This window comes from Protomyctophum bolini (genome assembly GCF_963924005.1).
Source record: "Protomyctophum bolini genome assembly, chromosome: 8".
Classification (NCBI taxonomy): Eukaryota; Metazoa; Chordata; class Actinopteri; order Myctophiformes; family Myctophidae; genus Protomyctophum; species Protomyctophum bolini.
This window is the reverse complement of record NC_137869.1, coordinates 32,042,780-32,061,101: the sequence shown is the minus strand read 5'-3', so window position 1 is coordinate 32,061,101 and position 18,322 is coordinate 32,042,780. Positions and strand designations below refer to the sequence as shown.

The window sequence follows — 18,322 nt, the reverse complement described above, 5'->3', positions numbered from 1 at the left end:
TATTTCAGAACCATGTGTGCGCCACCTGTGTTTGCCTATATGGGTTTGAACTGGGATCTGATTGGGCCTTAAGTGGGTACCAGCTGGGAGAATTATATGTGACCCATGTAGGCCACACTTGTGTCCGCCCTCATTGTCTTCCGTCCTGTTTCTGTCACCTGCTGTCGATTGTTCATTCCTACGGATAGGATGCAGTGTGCCACATTGGCGGTGTTTCCAGTTTTCAGTAGTAGTTTCTTCAAGTGTTCAAACTTTATGAATGGATAGCGATCTGTAGAGTCCTACATTACTATCTCCTACGATCAAGGGTTAGGGTTAGGGTACTGTAGAATGCTGTTTTTCATCATTTTTGAGGACGAAAATCACTCCGACACCATGGACTGTAGCCCATGGACTGGAAGTGATTTTGTCTTTTTTCAAATCCTCGTTTTTTAAAACAAATTAATCAGCAGTCTGTCAGCATGATCTGTACACAAAATGTAACAACCTTGAACCTTGAATTATGACCTAAAAGCGTGAAAGCGTGAGGCCGCAGCTGATTTCATATCGTGCTAAAATACCAACAGTATATCGCTCCACTTCCTCTACAGAGAACAAAGCTATCGCTCAGTCTCACATCAGCATGACGCTAAAGGACAGATGGATGATGAATCACTGAGCATGTGTGAAGGTGTGCCACCTGCAAAGTTATCAAACCAGGGGAAGGCCCCGATCTTCTCACTGAGCCGTCGCACAGCTGCCATCAAGGCTTCTCCTCAGTCTCACCTTTCACATTTTTCTCTCCTATCAAGCGGAGCTAACCCAAACCCTTATCCTGTCCTCACATTGAAAGGAGATTGCTCTCTTCTGGAGGAGAGAGAAAGGGAGAGAGGGAGGGAGAGAGGTGATGAGCAGCTTACTTCTAAGAGGGATTAGCCTTATTAAAATGAAATAGTCTAGTCCTGAGTGACAGAGCAATGGAGGTGGAGGGCGGTGGGGTGGTGGAGAGAGTGCACCTACGCATGTTGTGCGAGGCCTGGCCCCTGGCATCTAAGGAGCCGCTTTTCTGTTTTCCCCTTCCCTCCATTCTTCACTTTCACCTCTCGCTCTCCTTGTCTTCTCCCCTCCGACCTGCCTTCCCTCTGGTACTCTCATCATCATAGCGGTCCAGAACAGGGCTTCTAGCAGGGGGATCTGTCATCGCTACGTCACAGATCTACCCCGGAGCCCTCAGATGAGCTGCCAAGTACAGGGGCCAGCCTGTCGGGAACAAAAGACCCCCCCTCCCCCCCAAAAAAAAAACACATCAGAAAGGCTGGGACTTTGGTAAAATGTGATTAATAGCCTTCCCATTGAAGGGCAGTGCATGTATGGAATGTCTGTCCAGGGCTGTTGCCTACAGGTTCCCAGCAATTACTTATAGGCTTAGCAAGCACATGTTCATAACAATTGCATGGTTAGTAATGAATTGGGGATACATATAGCTTGAATCAACAAAAGCCTATACCTGAACATGTTCACTGACAGATCGAACATGCTCAGTATTTCTTTGAAATTAATACCTAATTGTATGCGATGGTAATTTGGACATTTCAGTGGGGGCTCTGATCAGGTTGACACCTTGCCATTATATGGAGTCATATGTCATAGATGTCATAGTCGACTGATGTGATATATCTCCTACCCAGCAATACAGGTCCCTACTGTCTCTTACCACCCCCCACACCCAAATAAAAGCTTTATTGAGGGGCTCCTATGTCCAGCTTTTAGTGTATGTGCACAAACTTTGTCCAACACAAACATCAAATCCCATTGACAATGAATGGACACTTTTGAGTGTTTGAGTGGTAGACCCATCTCACATGAGGGGCCATGATACTGACCATGATACTGACCATGATATTGGCCATGATACTGACCATGATATTGGCCATGATGACCATGATACTGACCATGATACTGACCATGATGACCATGATACTGACCATGATATTGACCATGATGCTGACCATGATACTGGCATGATACACTTTCGACACATTGCTAAGGCCTGGAATCAAACCTTATATTATCCATCTCCACACACTAGTGTCCAGTAAAGCTGAAAGAAATGTAATAAATAAAACAGAAATAACAACAATGTCAGAAAAAGGGAGGTGTTTGTGTAGGCAGAGTGGCAGACCTCAGTGTGGTCCAGTGGTCGGCTACTACTACAGCACTGATACTGAATCAAAGGTCAGTAGAGAGAGAATACGGGGATAGAATGGAGGAGGAGGGGAGAAAAGGTCTGGTTTCACATGCAGGTGGCTGTCAAGGATGTTTACCCAAAGAGACAGACTCCTATCTCTCTAGTCTCTACTCTTCTGTTTCCCGAATTAGAAATGAACAAAAGTTCAGTTCAGTTCACAGACAGACAGGCTTATATTAAGTGGCGGCTATAGCTGAGTAACTAAACAGGCTCCATGACATTATGTCTACCTCTGTGTCTTCATATGGGATTTCAGTAGAACAAACCAAACAGTGTTTGTTCAGGGTTAGGGGTTTATTTGTATATTTTTTAACCATCACATGGCTGTATATAAATATTATACAGCAATTTGAGGAAGAATTCTGTACATTTGTATTTTGTAATACAGTTACAGTTACCTGGTTTCAGTTAACCCTTTGCACTGAAACAGGTTAATATAGTTCTTTCTTTGATGTTTGCATAACTGTGCCTATAACTTCAATAAGGCCTTGAGACTAATGGTGCCTGACAGACAGGAACATTATACGATGTAAAATCACATGCACCTTCCTTCAGATTGTCAATGAGATGCTTGGCTCTGTCTCCACTGAAATTCCAGTCTGTACTCTGTACCGTAGGTTCACTGAGGGCGCGTGCTGCTGATATAAAAAAAGGGATATAAAACAAAGAAAGGCCTGCAGGCATGCATGCACACTGCACTCATGGGTACATTATGTACCCTGAAGCTTTCCATGGCACATCATACTGTAGTAGTACTAGTAGGTCGACGTGACAACCATAAAAATATGATATGAGCATATTATTGTATGTACACATAACAAAATGGTGAAAACCATTTGCTGCTGAAAGGTGTCCGGATAGTCTGACCTCTTTAGTTACCTGCCAGAAGATGTTTATCAGCCACGCTGGAATCTCTCCCAGGCTGGGTTTTCATGGTAGTATAATTAACAGGTGAAAAAAAATACTTCATATTACTTTGAAGAGGTACAGGCTATCCAATATGGTTACGGTGCTATGTGCTGAAATTAAACAGTCTATACTTTCATATGCTAGCCTACATTTGGCAAAGATTACCATAAAATAGATTTGTTACATAACTTCCAGAATGGTTGTAGTAAAATGTATGTGTGGAAGCCACAATTAAATCACAGCCTTACTACAGCAGATTTTACTGGACAACTCAAAAGACAGATGTATCCTGGGAATGTCCCTGAAGCTGTGCACTGTGCTGGGAGATTCCCACAAGCCACCAAGGGCAATTCCCAGCTTAATTTATCTCTACTCTATGAGGCTGGGTTTCAGCTGCTCTTCCATTACAAAGGACATCTGAAAGCTTGAGTCCAGTTTCAACTCTCTTATTATCTATCTATATCCCATTCATTCTTTATTAATAGCAGAACTAGATCTACAAGCTGTGTAGATCAGGTATTTTTGTAAATGCAGGCATTTGAACAATGGTAATGCGACTCTGTTGAGTATAGTTCTGTCACAATCTATGACGTATGCATTTGAAATAAATTTTCTGAAACTCACATTTGGATTTATGCGACTCTGTTGAGTAGTTCTGTCACAATATATGACGTATGCATTTGAAATAGATTTTCTGAAACTCACGTTTGGATTTCAATTGTTTAAATCAATGTTTTTAACATTGATTTAACTATTTTCTTCAGCTGCAACCTTTCCTGACTGTTCCTGACAGCAAGGTCTATTTCACATATAGACCACATTTTACTTTTGATGTTTTGAGGTACCAACTGTTGTTGGTTGTAAGCTGTATTCTCATATTAATTGTACTTGAATTCACTTTCTCTGAAGTAGCATTTAAATAAAAACCAATCACCAATAAACAATTAAAACATCGACAACATATCGTTGCTGTCGGGCAGAAACCTCCCATCGTCATATTTGGCCTACTTGAAGTGCCTAAAAGAATGTGCACACAAAAAAATGGTGAGGCAGCTTTTTGCTTCTACGGCCCAACAGCCTGGAATAAACTTCCATTCGAGCTCAGACACGCACCCTCTGTAGACATTTTTAAATCTCAACTCAAGAGTCTCACCTCTTCACTCTTGCTTTTAGTTGAGTTTTAATATGCACGTTCCTACCCTGTCCTGACTGATTTGCTGCATGTGGTGTTTTTATTAGTTTTTATTTATTTTATGTTCTTATATTCAATTTTGTTCTTTGCCCATTGTTCTATCATTTTAACTACTTGTGTTTTAATGTATTCTATTTTTGTGTCCTGCCTTGTGAAGCACTTTGAGCTGCATTTATGTATGAAAGGTGCTATACAAATAAAGTTTATTATTATTATTATATTCTCGATTGTGGTTTCCCCCCCAAAAATGAACACCCTACTTGATCATACCACAGTATCACAAAAGCATCCAAAGTAGCAGATCTACAAGCTTGTATATCTTATTTTGCCATTTAAAAATATATATGGTATAAAATGCAGTCAAGAGTCACTGCAGGCAGCTCGCCTGCTGTGCTGCTGTGCAGGAAGATGAGGAGACTGCATGTGAACGTGAAATAATATACTTTAATATGACCATACATTTGTCGGGATCAGTACAAAGTAATATTCTGCTGGGTGATGCTTTCCTTGTTGCTTTGTTTTTTCTCTCTCCAGGGGACAGACGGCACAGCTAGGAAAGTTTAATCAACGACACGACGTGTACGCATACTGTATACGACATGCTGACATGTGATAGGCATAGAGAATGGCCTGTTTTGGATAATACAAGACAGGAATGCATTGATTGACAAACAGGAAGAAGATCACACATTGAAAGGATCGAGCCAGAGGTTACACTTGACTGCTTTCCTCCCTTCCTTGAAGTAACTGATTAGACATGATTGGCAAAATCGGCCATGCAAGGTTGAATTATGCTATTCATGCAAGACTAGCATAAGCCGAATTACAGCACAGGTTTACAGGTTTTGTTTTGTTTCTCCCCTTTTGAAATGAGAGATCTGATTCTGTGTAATATCAAGGCAATACTGAAAGTACAAATTAGTGAAAATGATTTTCACCTGCGGTTTAATAAATCCAGCAAGTGCCAATGTCAGTATGGGTTGTGCTCTTTGTTCCAACAAGATCTTGGTAATGTTTAAAAATACAAATCTGTTAATATTGCTAACCAAAATTTCAAGTGGAGGATGAAATGGGTCCTCTCTGTTCTGTCCTCCCAGTTGAACGGGCAGACAGATGGTTTGAAAGGCACCCCGGTGACAATCAATTTCACAAGTCCTTCTCAGACCTAGAGGGCACAACTGACAGAGTAGGCCATGGAGCATAAGTGTCAGATAGCCCGTGGAGCAGGACCGTTCAGCTATAGTAGAAGGTATAAAAGGGTGATTGCGGTAGAATTTTGGCAATTATACACTGGATATAATTTAGAATTAAATGTGGCAGGTTTCAGGGCAAAGGGAGTTGAACCAACCTTGGCCCTCATTTTGAGCATGAGTCTGGCCTCTACAACACGACATTGTATACTGACAGTCTGACTTCAAGGAACTGAGTTTGACACTGCTATCCTGCCTTTCAGTCCTCTGGAGAAATGGTTCTCAAAACATCAAGGAAATGGTTCTCTGAGGGACCCTCAGAGTTCCTTGAGGGGGTTCCAAATAGACCCTTACAGGCCTTACAGAGTAATGGGGGTCCTTGACATTAAAGAAATGTTTGAGAACCACTGCTCTAGAGAAATGCTTGAACGATATGCATCATCCATATGAACCAGGTGAAGAAATGTGCATACTTTACATAATATAGTGTCGATACACATAAATATCAATAACCAAGGCAGATGGGAAATAATCTTATGTCAGTAAAGCTTTTGACCATGCAACGTTCAGTACCTTAAAAAACAAAAACACCAAAATGAACATAGTCCACCAGAGACAACAAATAGATGTCAAATATGTACACAATATAACAAAAATAACAATATCTCTTTCTGCAAGAACATCTTTATCATATATTTTACAGCTAAATTTGTACCATTAGTCCAGCACATAAAAATGTGAACAGGTAGCATGAAGGGAAGAAATGCAACTGTTACTACGAGTCAACACTATAGAAGATCATTGGGAGCATTTAAATACACCATGGAAACATAAGCTGTAAAAAATAATATACTCCGAATACATTTATATACATATATATGTTAAATACTGATCATTCTGAATCCCTGGATTGCTGAAAATGTACTTTTGACTATTTAGGCAGCAAACTCATATTAGCCGAAGGCTTCTGCATCTGCAGTAACCATTTTAACTGCTGCTCTGCAGTTTGTGTTTCACATTTGGCTTTTGTCTCTTTCATGGTTTAACGCGCACCATGCCAAAAGGTGGGGTCGTTGGGAAGAGCAGAAAAGTGCTGGTCTTTAAGCCTTTTCACTTGTCAGGTCGATATTACATCACATAAAATGCACTCTCTCTTTAGTTGCCTGCATAAGATGAAATGTACTATATATCTGGTGTGCATGCTTGTACAAGCAGAGACAATCTAACCACATAATAACTCCCATCCCAATGGGGCAGGTGTGTGTGTGTGTGTGTGTGTGTGTGTGTGTGTGTGTGTGTGTGTGTGTGTGTGTGTGTGTGTGCGTGTGCGTGTGTGTGTGACTGTGACTGTTTGTGTGAGTGTTGATGCACGTGTTCATGTGTAGTTTCCCAGGCTCCAGTACCCTAAGAGGAGGTTTCAGTGGCTGTTATTCCATCATTCAGTCCACAGCCAACATATTGCTGCACTATATACCGACAATCTACACTACCGCCTGCCTCATAAGTGCATTATTGTTGTACAACATTTTGAGTTTCGTACCTCAATAGAAAAGCTTTCTGCTGCCTTTAAGGGGAAATCCACTCTAAAGCAGAATTAACATAGGTCATTTCTATGATCTTCAAGAGTTAACTCCTAACTCTTGACCCTGTCGTTGAGGCACAACTGCTGGGAATGCAATGCCAACAGTGAATATGAGACTTTGTGGGTAAGACAGTAATCAGTAACATTTTCCTGGGGCGAACACGACACGCTCATTCTATAATGCAATAGAGCATATTCCACTATTCTGCTCATGTTCACAAAGTCTTCAATTTACTGTCAAGCGAAGCCCCTTGCATCTTCGCGACAGCGCTGATTGACAACTTCAGTTTTTGGCCTCCTAAGATCACGAGACTGGCATTACGATATGTCTAAGATCACAAGACTGGCATTACGGTATGTGAATTTTGTTATAGTGTGGATTGTCCCCTTAATGTACCACCTTCACACAATTAAGGCACCTTTTACACCCCTGGGGGTCAATGGGTTCTTCTAATAAGAAGAGAAGCAACAATAACAAAACAAAACACAGATCTGGACCAAAACACAACAAAAACAACAAATAGCTGACAGGAAAAAAAAGGGGGAAAAGCGGAATGTTTAGGGGTAGGTAGGACAAAAAAAAACAGAAGTGCCCCTTTACATATCTTTTCAACTCATCCACTTGATTTGTGCAGGAACATACAGCACCTTACACCATTGCCATGGTATCATCACAGAAAAACACTCCTGAAGCACCGTGATAGGGTAAGTCAGACCTGCCCCCAGATACCCCCCGTCCGCCCCACACACACACACACACACACACACACACACACACACACACACACACACACACACACACACACACACACACACACATTTTCTTTCTGTACCTTACGTGTGTGCACGTTTTAGTGTTGGTGTGTGGAACGAGTCAGTACCCTACGTTGAGCTTGTTCTTGTTCAGCTCTCTCTCTAGGTTGCCTATTAGAGTGTCTATGCTCTCCTGCAGGTCTCGGAGGTTGACCCTGTTGCTGAGCACCGGGCTAATATCCTGAATCTTCATGTAGGCCTGGTAGGTGTGCTCTTTGGGAAGATGCGGGGGGAGGATGTGGTCACACACCCTGTCGTCGTCATCCTCCTCCTCCTCCACCTCCTCCACCTCTTCCACCTCCTCTTCCTCCCTGGGCTGACTGTTGCCTGAACCATCACTCTCGCCGTGCCCTTCCTCCACCTCTTCCTCCTTTCCCTCCTCCTCCTCCTTCTCCTCCTCCGCTGGCCCATGCACTTCCTCCTCCTCCTCCTCTTCCTGCTCCTCGGGAGAGTCCAACAGTGCAGAGGTCGGGACATCCTGTTCCCTCTCCTGTGCTTTAGAACCATCTTGGTCCTCTCCTCCCTCCTCTGCCTGCTCCTGCTCCTCGTTGACACAGTCTGTGTCCTCGGAGGCCACGTCGTCGTAGTCTGCCTCCTCCTTAGGAAGCAGCATGAGTTCAGGAGGGAAGTAGCACTCTCCGGCGCAGCCGCTCCAGTCACCGGCGTAGCGGTTACTGGGGCTGTCCAGGCGGCCCGGCCGGGGCCTCAGGACGCCCGCCATCTCCGCGTCGCTCAGGTTCAGCACCTGCGGGCGCTCTTTCCTCCGTCGGAGAGGCGGGATGGTCAGAAGGTCGGTGGTGGTGTCGAGAGCCGCTGCTGTGGGAGTAGGGGAAGACCGCTGGCTGTATTCGTCTGGTACTGTGAAAACAGTCAGGAAGACAGGTTAGGTCAAAGTCAGAATGTGAAGGTGAGCTATTTGATCATCATTATAATTATTATAATTTAATATCAAAACATGCCTTAAAACAAAAACAAGCCTTAACCATATGAGTACCATAAATGTTAACAGAACAAAATCATGATGATGATGAGATGAACCATATTGTGGTCTCCAAAGACAGCTTTAGACCGCGACGGAGGGGCGCCGTCTCAAGCAAACTTGACCCACGGGAGACACCACCGACTGAGCTAAAGCGAACGAGTTGCCATGTCGAACGTTTTGAAGTTCGCTTGAGCCGACTCAGCCCCGTCCGATTTGCACCCCGATGGGCACAGAATAGTAAATCCTCACCCCCCTACAATGAACACAGCAGCCGCAACACTCCTTCCAGCCCCTCTCACCAGGGGGGGAAAGGTCACGTCCTGGCTTGTGGCGTATTAGATTGACGGGCGGTGGTAGAGGAAAAGTCATGGGATCATGAAAATCAACAGGGTTTGTCCTACAGGGATCATGAAGGTGCACAGCGAAATTCCCTGGCAATTGAGTGGTTTTGTTTGTTTGTCACATTTGGTTTGGGACCACAGTGGTGGACAGATGCATGGACAGCCAGAAGGACACCGGCGTCCTTCCAATGCCTGCCACTGCGGGACTATGAGGTCCAGCTGCTGTTGACCATGTGAGCACACAAGAGGTCCTGTAGCAGAAATAACATCAGACAACATGCCATGCCATGCTTATGTTATGCCATGCTTAAGACAAGTATGCATTCTGAATTCACTCCAACACACACTCTTGAAACTTCTCTGACTTGTCTCTGAGGTTTAGCTTATAGGCTTTATTTAACTTTCTTCTGGGGTCCTCGGTTTTCACTACTGTTTAAACTAAGGTAAATAAAGCTATAACAAATTATGCTAATCTTTGGACAAGAGAGTAAGGTGGATATACTACAAAAATAAATAGTAAAAAAAACACTTCAACAAAACCAACTCCAACACAACTCAGTTACCTGTCACACTCTCTTATTTCTCTCTGTGTATCTACACTTCGACACCGCTAGCTGTCTTTTACTGGATAAGAAGGGAACAGAAAACAGAATAGCATTAAGAGGTAAGCCTGTTAGACCTTGATTGTAATTCGGGAAATTCAAGTCATTCAAATAGTCAGGAGCAAGCAGCAATGTAATGTGGTTCCTTTTGTTATTTCAGTGTCACTGTAAGTGATAAAAGGCAATGTGCCTTTTATGGACATCACATGCTCTTGCTGAGTCTCTTTACTGTTTTGAAAAGACATATAATACCACAATGTTGCGTGATTTCATTCCCAAGGTTGGTTTAACACATTTGTGTTAAAGCCACCACTTAAAAATACAGGACGCGCGCGCGCACACACACACACACACACACACACACACACACACACACACACACACACACACACACACACACACACACACACACAATGTCCTCCACCACATGCTGTCATACACTGCCATCGTGCGATCCACTCCTGACCACCTGCTCAACAGCAACCATGCACTCAGAACACAGCTGATGAAGAACATGGCGCGCACACACACACACACACACACACACACACACACACACACACACACACACACACACACACACACACACACACACACACACACGCACACACACACACACACACACACACACACACACACACACACACACACACACACACACACACACACACACACACACACACACACACACACACACACACACACACACACACACACACACACACACACACACACACACACACACACTGAGTATCCAAACTCAAATTCCCCACATGTGATATGCCTCCTTAATATAACATGTATCTACCAAGACACAATGGTGGTCAGTGGTCTGGTCACACACAAACATAAAGAGCCCCTTGACCTGACAGAAAGCACATCTGTCATGTATCCTCGCGCTCGTCCAAAGACGCACAGACTTTGAGGCCCAGAGAGCAACAATGCAGTGGATGGTTGGTTATGCGTGTGGGGTGTGAAGAGGCGGATGGAAATATCCCATAATGGCCATGAAATGTTAGGGTGAAGTTTAGAGGGCTGAGGGCTAAGGTTAGGCCAGGAATGTCTTTAATTATAGCCCAGCCATCCTACGCTCTTGAGCAGGGGAAGTGGACTGAAAGGAGGTAACAGAGGGGAAACATTGCCTTGAAGCCACGCTGAAAGTCTGATCAAGGTTAGAATTTCTCACAAGACCGGGTCATTAGCCACATGCTAGCACAGACTTATGTTATAGTAAGGACTGTTATAGACCGGGTCATTAGCCACTAGTAGCCAGACATGCTAGCGCAGACTTATGTTATAGTAAGGACTGTGATAGACCCACATGCACATCTATCAAAGACTAAATACCTATACTATATATGTTCCCACACAGTGTGACAACCACACATTATTATTGCAATATATATAACTGCACAAACAAGTTATGAATATTTGTATTATTTTACTATATATACACACACACACACACACACACACACACACACACACACACACACACACACACACAGTATATTAACCACTTTAAAACTGGTGTCCGTATTTTGGGCATGTCATGATAGGTGAATAATATTGTATGTATTTATATTCTTTCCGCACATGTTCAAAATGAGTTGGCTATTCTCACTATGAATACAGATTTTGACTTGTCCATTGGCACAAACAGTTTGAAAACCACTGCTACAGACAGACTCTTCTTCTAGCTGCAAGCAGTTTTCTTACCAAAAAATAAACAAATACCTCCCTTTTTTACGTACATAGTAAGCACTGTCTGTCTCATTTTGCACAGCTTCACTTGTACTTACCTATTACTAGGCTACCAGCTAATATGAGACTTATGAATGCTGACTTATGCTCCTGTGTATGCTGCTCTGTGTCCCTCAATGCTGTAGGCGTTACAACTTTCCACAGTACTGGTGAGAGGCTTAATATTTTAGGTCCTATTTGTTTGTATGTTTTACACCATTGTTAGCCCCTCCATTTAAACACGGTTTTAATTAGTCAGTTAGAGATGGTGATCTTTGTTAGCGATGATGAGCAAAATAAAAATGTAAACACTCAGTAGAAAGTGCTTCCCCCCCCCCCCCCCCCCCCCCTATTAACTGTTATGACTATACAGTGAAATGACCAACAAATAGCCATGCCTTGCTTTGCACATTTAGAAAAAGATCAACAAAAACAAAAAAACACTTTTAGCAAACTTGGCCAAAAGGAAATACTTCACATAGTCACATCTTTATGCTCAGTCTGTCTGCCTGTACACAGTCTAGATTATAACACTCTGAGGTTTGGGATAAATGTGCCTCTCCGTCCTTAGACCTCAGTAATAACATCCACTGAAGCACACGCTGACAGTGACAGTTAACACGTTCATTAAGGGGTGACTGGAGGGTGAATAAATACAGTTGAACATGTACACACAGAATGTGTATATAGCATGTGACAGATGAACAGCAACTTAATAACACAACAAAAGATTTTACGCAAGGAATATGCTTAATGCTTTTGAGCGTTCCCCACTAGGTGTCATCTCTCATATTCATCTCAGACTGGTTGGTTGTTTCACATCTCAATGAACAACTGCAAGGAAGGGACAGCTGTGGCCAGCATGCAACTGTTGGACAAACGGACAGATATCTAGCAATTGGAGGATGACTGGTTAGCTCTGGATATCAGTCCCCTGGCTGGTGATTTGTCCAAACAAGACAAGAGAGCCACACCTCAGAGGTTTGGTTAATGGCAGGGCTTTACTCGCTTGGCTCTGATTGGCTCTGTCCTTTGTGGTTTGCCATGATGAAGCACACTGAGGCCGAGTTCCATCTGCACCGGATCAACACAGATGGTGGCCAGTGGCTATCTGCCTTGCTTGTGCCAGTGGTGGTGGGTAACCTCAGGGATCAAAGCACCCCCGGCCCTTTCAAGGTTCTGCGTGGAACTAAGCCACAGAGCTGGTAGCAATTTGCATGATACCCCCCCTCTGGCAGAAAGCGGTGTGGGCGTGGCATATACTGTACTGCACGCAGAACAGCTACAGTACATTGGAATGTATTCAGATAATGACTCAAAAATGAATTAGACCAAGGGTTCTCAACCCGTGGGTCGCGACCCCTCGGGGGGCGGGGGCGCGAGACATGGCCAAAGCATTTCCGGGGGTCCCCAGCCAAAAACGTTGAGAACCCCTGAATTAGACCACTGGTTCCAAAGTGGTCTAGGGACCCTCAGGGTTCCTTGAGGGGGTTCCAAGTGGACCCGTACAGGTCTGTGATTCTGAGTGTACAAATGGAACCAAATGGGCCCACTTGTACACTCTCAGATTTATGGGGTTCCTTGTCATTGAAAAGTTTGAGAACCACAGAATTACACTCAGACTCACCAGGCCATAGCTGAAGCAGGTAGTGCAGAACCTCAATGTGCTTTTTGAAGTGCAGGGCACTGGCCAGCTCCTCAGAGTCAATAAAGACTCGGTTAGTGTGACACGAGGCCTCCTGGCGTTGGCTGAGCAGCACTGGGCCGAAACACACTGCCAGGTTCTGGCAGGTCATCTTGTTCACTTCCTGGTAGGATGCCACTAGCTTCAAGTGGTCTAGAAGTTTCCGCAGCGTTGTCTTGAAGCACACACAAAAAGACCCCACTAATGTTATTATTGTTAGAATTAGAAAAATATAGTTTTAGTAGCAGAAGAAACAATTTATTATAGCTGTCACAATAACCACAAAGCTCAATCCACACGCAACATGTTGTTAGCTCTAAGATCAGATCTTCTTAGCAAGCAACGCAGTCATGCGAAGGAGTATTAGACAATAATTATCAAGGTCACTCTGGGAACCAGGGACAAAATGAACACTAGTACTTCCTCACCCTCTCCACGTCTGGTAGGATGTCCAGCAAGCTGACCGTGTGCTCCGTGTCTGACTGGTCATTCTCACAGCCCCCTGGACCAATCCTCAGAGGTCTCCTGGACATGGACTCCAACACAGCCTCATATAACTGCTTATCAATCAGAGGGAAGGGCAGTTCTCGTAGATAGTCCTTCAACACACCTGGAGAAGGAGCGAAGGGGGGACGAGAGAGAGAGAGGATGGGGTAATATGGAGAGGAGAGAAAGACGGAGAAACAGAGACAAGTCGTGTAAGTTCAGGTGTGTTGATGGTCATTGGTCACAAAGACATGTTTCCACCAAAGACTCGAGAAATGGCATACTTTGGACGAGCAGAGGAGTAGGGGACGAATTTTCCGATGTTTGAATGAATAAACAACTCATCACATGGGCAACTTAAACATTTGGCACATTGCTAATAACGTCAGTGTAGCTATTGATAGATAAAATGCTTTTATTTCCCCCACTCTTTTAGATGGCTGGACATGATGACATACTGTACGTGGTTACTGTAGCTGCCAAGAGAAGCCGTGACGGGGGAGCGTAACACTGCAGCCAGAGTCATAGGCATTAGTATAACATAACTTTAGGCGTCAGAATGTTGGGAGGCCTCATTGTGCGCGTGTGATTTCACACCTGTGTTGTGTCGCCAGCGTCCCGTGGACCAGACCAGACAAACATGAAACCCCATACTATCGCCGCTAATCCTCCAAAATATTACTGCCATGTCTGTAAGGGAACAATAAAAGCCCTTTGTGGTGGACTTCACCTCTCATTTCCCTCCTGCCTGAAGATGCCCCACGTTTACAGAGCAGACCATTATTACGCTTAATAATGTCCGCCCCCTGTATGATTTAAGAGGAAAATGGGAGCTCCTTCATAATGACTTGCACAATCACTGAGCCCTGAACAATTCCCAGGCGTTTTACAAGTTCATCCCATGCTTGCTATTTACAGCACGCTACAGTATATGACTCACTCTATGCCTGTTGACATCCCTTTACGTCTGGTAAGGAGAGCTGAGGGCAAAACTTAACACGCTCACTTTTTAATCCCCTTAATCCCCCACTCTCCTCTCCTAAGGGAGTCTGAGGTGTAACGCTTTCTAGTCTATTTCTATCTGGCATTGTGAATGTGAACCCCTTGCCCATTAATCTTGGCAGAAAAACGAGACAAAGCGAAGACTTGAAAATTAGCCTGAGATTATGGCGCTTCTGGGTGGCAAAATACCCACAATTCCTCTCTTCTAAACAAGTAGGTTGGCATGTGAAGCCACTGCACATGGGATTGGATGGTGTGTCGAAAGGGGGATCTAAATTCAGTTCATTGTTACAATGTTCCAAGTCTCAGGTTAGTTTTAGTTCAGTTCAGTGGAATTATCCTTTTTACATTTGACATTCAACTCAGTAGCCTACAACATGACTGAACCAGTAATCACTAAAGCCTCATCTAAATCAATGCCGTAAAAGTATTGAACAATATAACAACAACAGGTAGAATCGTTCAACAATTTCAATTTCATGAAATATGGTTATATGGCTTATTTCTGTGTCAAAGGTGTTTTCTAATAACTCCTCCTCCTTCTTCCTTCTGACCTACAGTATATACAGTGTCATAAAAGCCTGCGTCCGTGACAATCTCCACTTAAACAAGGCTAACAGCAGCTCTGTTTTTCTGCTCAGCACTATGAAACCCCCCCCCCCCCTTCTCAAGACTCAACACGTTTCAACAAAGCAATGCACAGCAGACAGACAGAGGGAAAGAGATAGCGAGGCGCAGAGACACAGAGAGAGAGAGAAAGAAAGAGAGAGAGAGAGAGAGAGAGAGAGAGAGAGAGAGAGAGAGAGAGAGAGAGAGAGAGAGAGATGCATTCCTAAGGCTACGTACGTACGTACTGGTGGTGGCAAAAAATAAAAGGAAAGCCAAACAACTACGTCTGTCTGTTGTGTTGTGTCAAGCAATCAGGGCAGGCACTGAGCAAGCCCTCTCTGTGTCAGCTGAATTCACAATGACGGCTCTATGGGTTCACCGTGTACCCGATGAACACCACTGATACTAAACACAGATGTTTATTTAGTTTGGGGGGGGGGGAGAGACACCAAAAAAGTTGCATTACCTTTTTTATTCTTGAATACACAGGCTAACATATTATTATTACCCTTAAGGACAGTTTGGTATGCTCAGAATGTGATGTGACGAGATAACGTCTTTACAGAAGACTCCTCTCAATGCCTCTGAGGACGTTCTGATTTCCACAACAAGATAAGACAAAAATGCTTTATGACAATCACTCGGCGTCCCGTTATCAATCTATTGTGACCCTGTTGAGATAACTGTAATCAGGTCATTTCGTTGCTGAAAGCTAAATTACCTGCATGGAAGCAAAATACTGTACTATGTCACATGCTTTTTATCTTATCTTGTTTGGGGTTATCTTGGCCCGTGGTAGTGCAATGTAAATACATGAGTGCTAATTTACCTGTCAGTGTACAAATGGTGTGTATGAATATTATAAAATGCCAAGAAATGAGCCCAGGACATCCGCGTTCTGTTCAATCACTGGATGCAGCCTATAGAATCTGACAAAAAAGGCTTTTAAAACGGCACCGAAACAGGAAGTGGCCGGCGGTGAAATCCAAGCCCCCAGTAAGGCTGGCCAGCGTTGAAGCTGTGAGACGTAGTGGTGAAAGCTGGGACTGCAGGCGGACCCGTGCATTTATGACCAGGAAACCGGGATTTAACATTGAATGCTCGTTTGCACTTTTGGTGGTCAAATAGAGAAGTAGAGCGTTCTTCCAATGGTGAAATCCCACAATTTCTTTCTTCCCATTGGCTACGGTCGATCACGTGACACGTGCGTCGATACAGTGCAATGCATGTTGGGTTACAGTTGCATGATGGGAAGCAGCGTTTTAGTGTAACAGCAATGTAACGTTATTGTTTTTGGACGTGTGGCATTAGATGTGAGCGCAAACCTCTAGTTTTCTACAAATGGAAAGTCAAGCATTGGTGGACCTCAGTGACCCTCACATAATAACCCCTAAATACGTGTCATTGTACGCTGAATAGCGAAAATACATCTACAAACTCCCAACGCATCACATTGTGACGAATTGTGAGCTTTCATTTTAAAAGTTTTTTTATTTTGTATTATTCACATTCATTTTGTGTGGTGGTTGAGTGCTGTGACTGTGAGTTTACACATCGTGAGAGCCAGGCCAGCCCAAATCAAAGAATGCACACTTGTTTTAAATAGTTTCATGAAACGACACGTCCTAATTATGCGTACACATACGACCTCATTCTCAATAGACTGAAACAACATGCATGTATAGTAGGCTCTTTCTATTTCCATGTTTTTATAAACACAGCAGTCCAATGGTCCAACTGTGTGTGTGTGTGTGTGTGTGTGTGTGTGTGTGTGTGTGTGTGTGTGTGTGTGTGTAGTGCTCTAAGGTGAGGAGAATACAGCCATTGAGGTAAATCATTAGCCTGTTATGAGTCAGTGCCTGTGTTGACTTTAGTAAATTAACACAGCGGTTCCCAAACGGCGTGCCAATGCACACTGGTGTTCCGTGAGACAAGTCCAGGTGTGCCTTAGGATTCTGTGACAACCACACATTATTATTATGGCAATGCACTGTAACTGTATACAGCTATACACAAAGTTACGAGTTGTGTTTATTCTAAAACGGATCGTTCCATTGGTTGGCTTTGACTTTGAGTCCTGTTTTCAAATATTCAATAAACACACACCTAGAACCGCATGGATCAGCTTCGCTCCACCAACTTCTTGTTTACAATACTAACGGCTAGTCACGCAATTTAGTTTTCTCACCACGGAACGGTAAGAGGAGCGCTTAAGAGCGACTTCCTTGTTTGTGGAGGCAGTTGCAGGTTCTACTTTAAACTGCAGCCTCATGTGGCCTATTGCTTTAATTCAATATATCAGCACTGGTTTCCCAATAGAGCAAATGTTATATAGTATATACCCTAAATAATTCGATTTTAAACCACTTTCAACCGGCTGTCTCTCAGACATCCAGCATTGCGCACATGCAACAAATACACACCCATGTGCAAGAGCACACGCATGCATGCACAGTCATGGACTAATGAGGAGTGAATAGGAAGTTGTGTTCTGCAGGTGTTCCACGCTGTAACAATTCTGAAAGGTGTGCAAATGGACCCAAAAAAGACGATTTGCACACGTCAGTTCATTTAGCACTCAGAATTTTACTTGTGCACTTATTTTCACAGCCGAGCTGACAACAATATACACACTGTGAGTGTCTGCTGTGTGTCGCACGCAAACAGTCAGTAACTGGTCCTTCACCATCCATTATACCATCTGCATTCAGACCACTGGGGGCCATGGTCATACAGATAAAACATATCAAATGAGTGTCCATGGCCTGCTGCATATCAAACAGGGGGTTCTTGTTAATAACGTTGATAATCAAGACAAAGTAAAATTCCAATGTCAGCCCTCTATGCGGCTGACACCCACTGACTCCTTGCACCTTAATCCATGTCCTAGCAGTACCTTGAATAAGTCCTTATAATGCATTGCACAGTACACAGAGGCTGCTATGCTCACGCACCTAATA

At 43.7% G+C, this 18,322-nt stretch overlaps 1 protein-coding gene across 3 annotated transcripts in view; it reads right to left on the bottom strand.

Moving 5' to 3' along the window:
* Positions 1 to 4,752: 4,752 nt before the first annotated feature.
* syde2 (synapse defective 1, Rho GTPase, homolog 2 (C. elegans)) overlaps positions 4,753 to 18,322 on the bottom strand; it is a 53,822-nt gene continuing 40,252 nt past the window's right edge. For all 3 annotated transcript variants that reach the window (XM_080770698.1, XM_080770699.1, XM_080770700.1), the window contains 3 exons: positions 13,694 to 13,875; positions 13,209 to 13,440; positions 4,753 to 8,771 (listed from right to left, as the gene is read on the bottom strand). In XM_080770698.1, the coding sequence (XP_080626824.1) occupies positions 7,975 to 8,771; positions 13,209 to 13,440; positions 13,694 to 13,875 (1,211 nt within the window). In that variant the 3' untranslated portion in view covers positions 4,753 to 7,974. The remainder of the gene's footprint in view (positions 8,772 to 13,208; positions 13,441 to 13,693; positions 13,876 to 18,322) is intronic.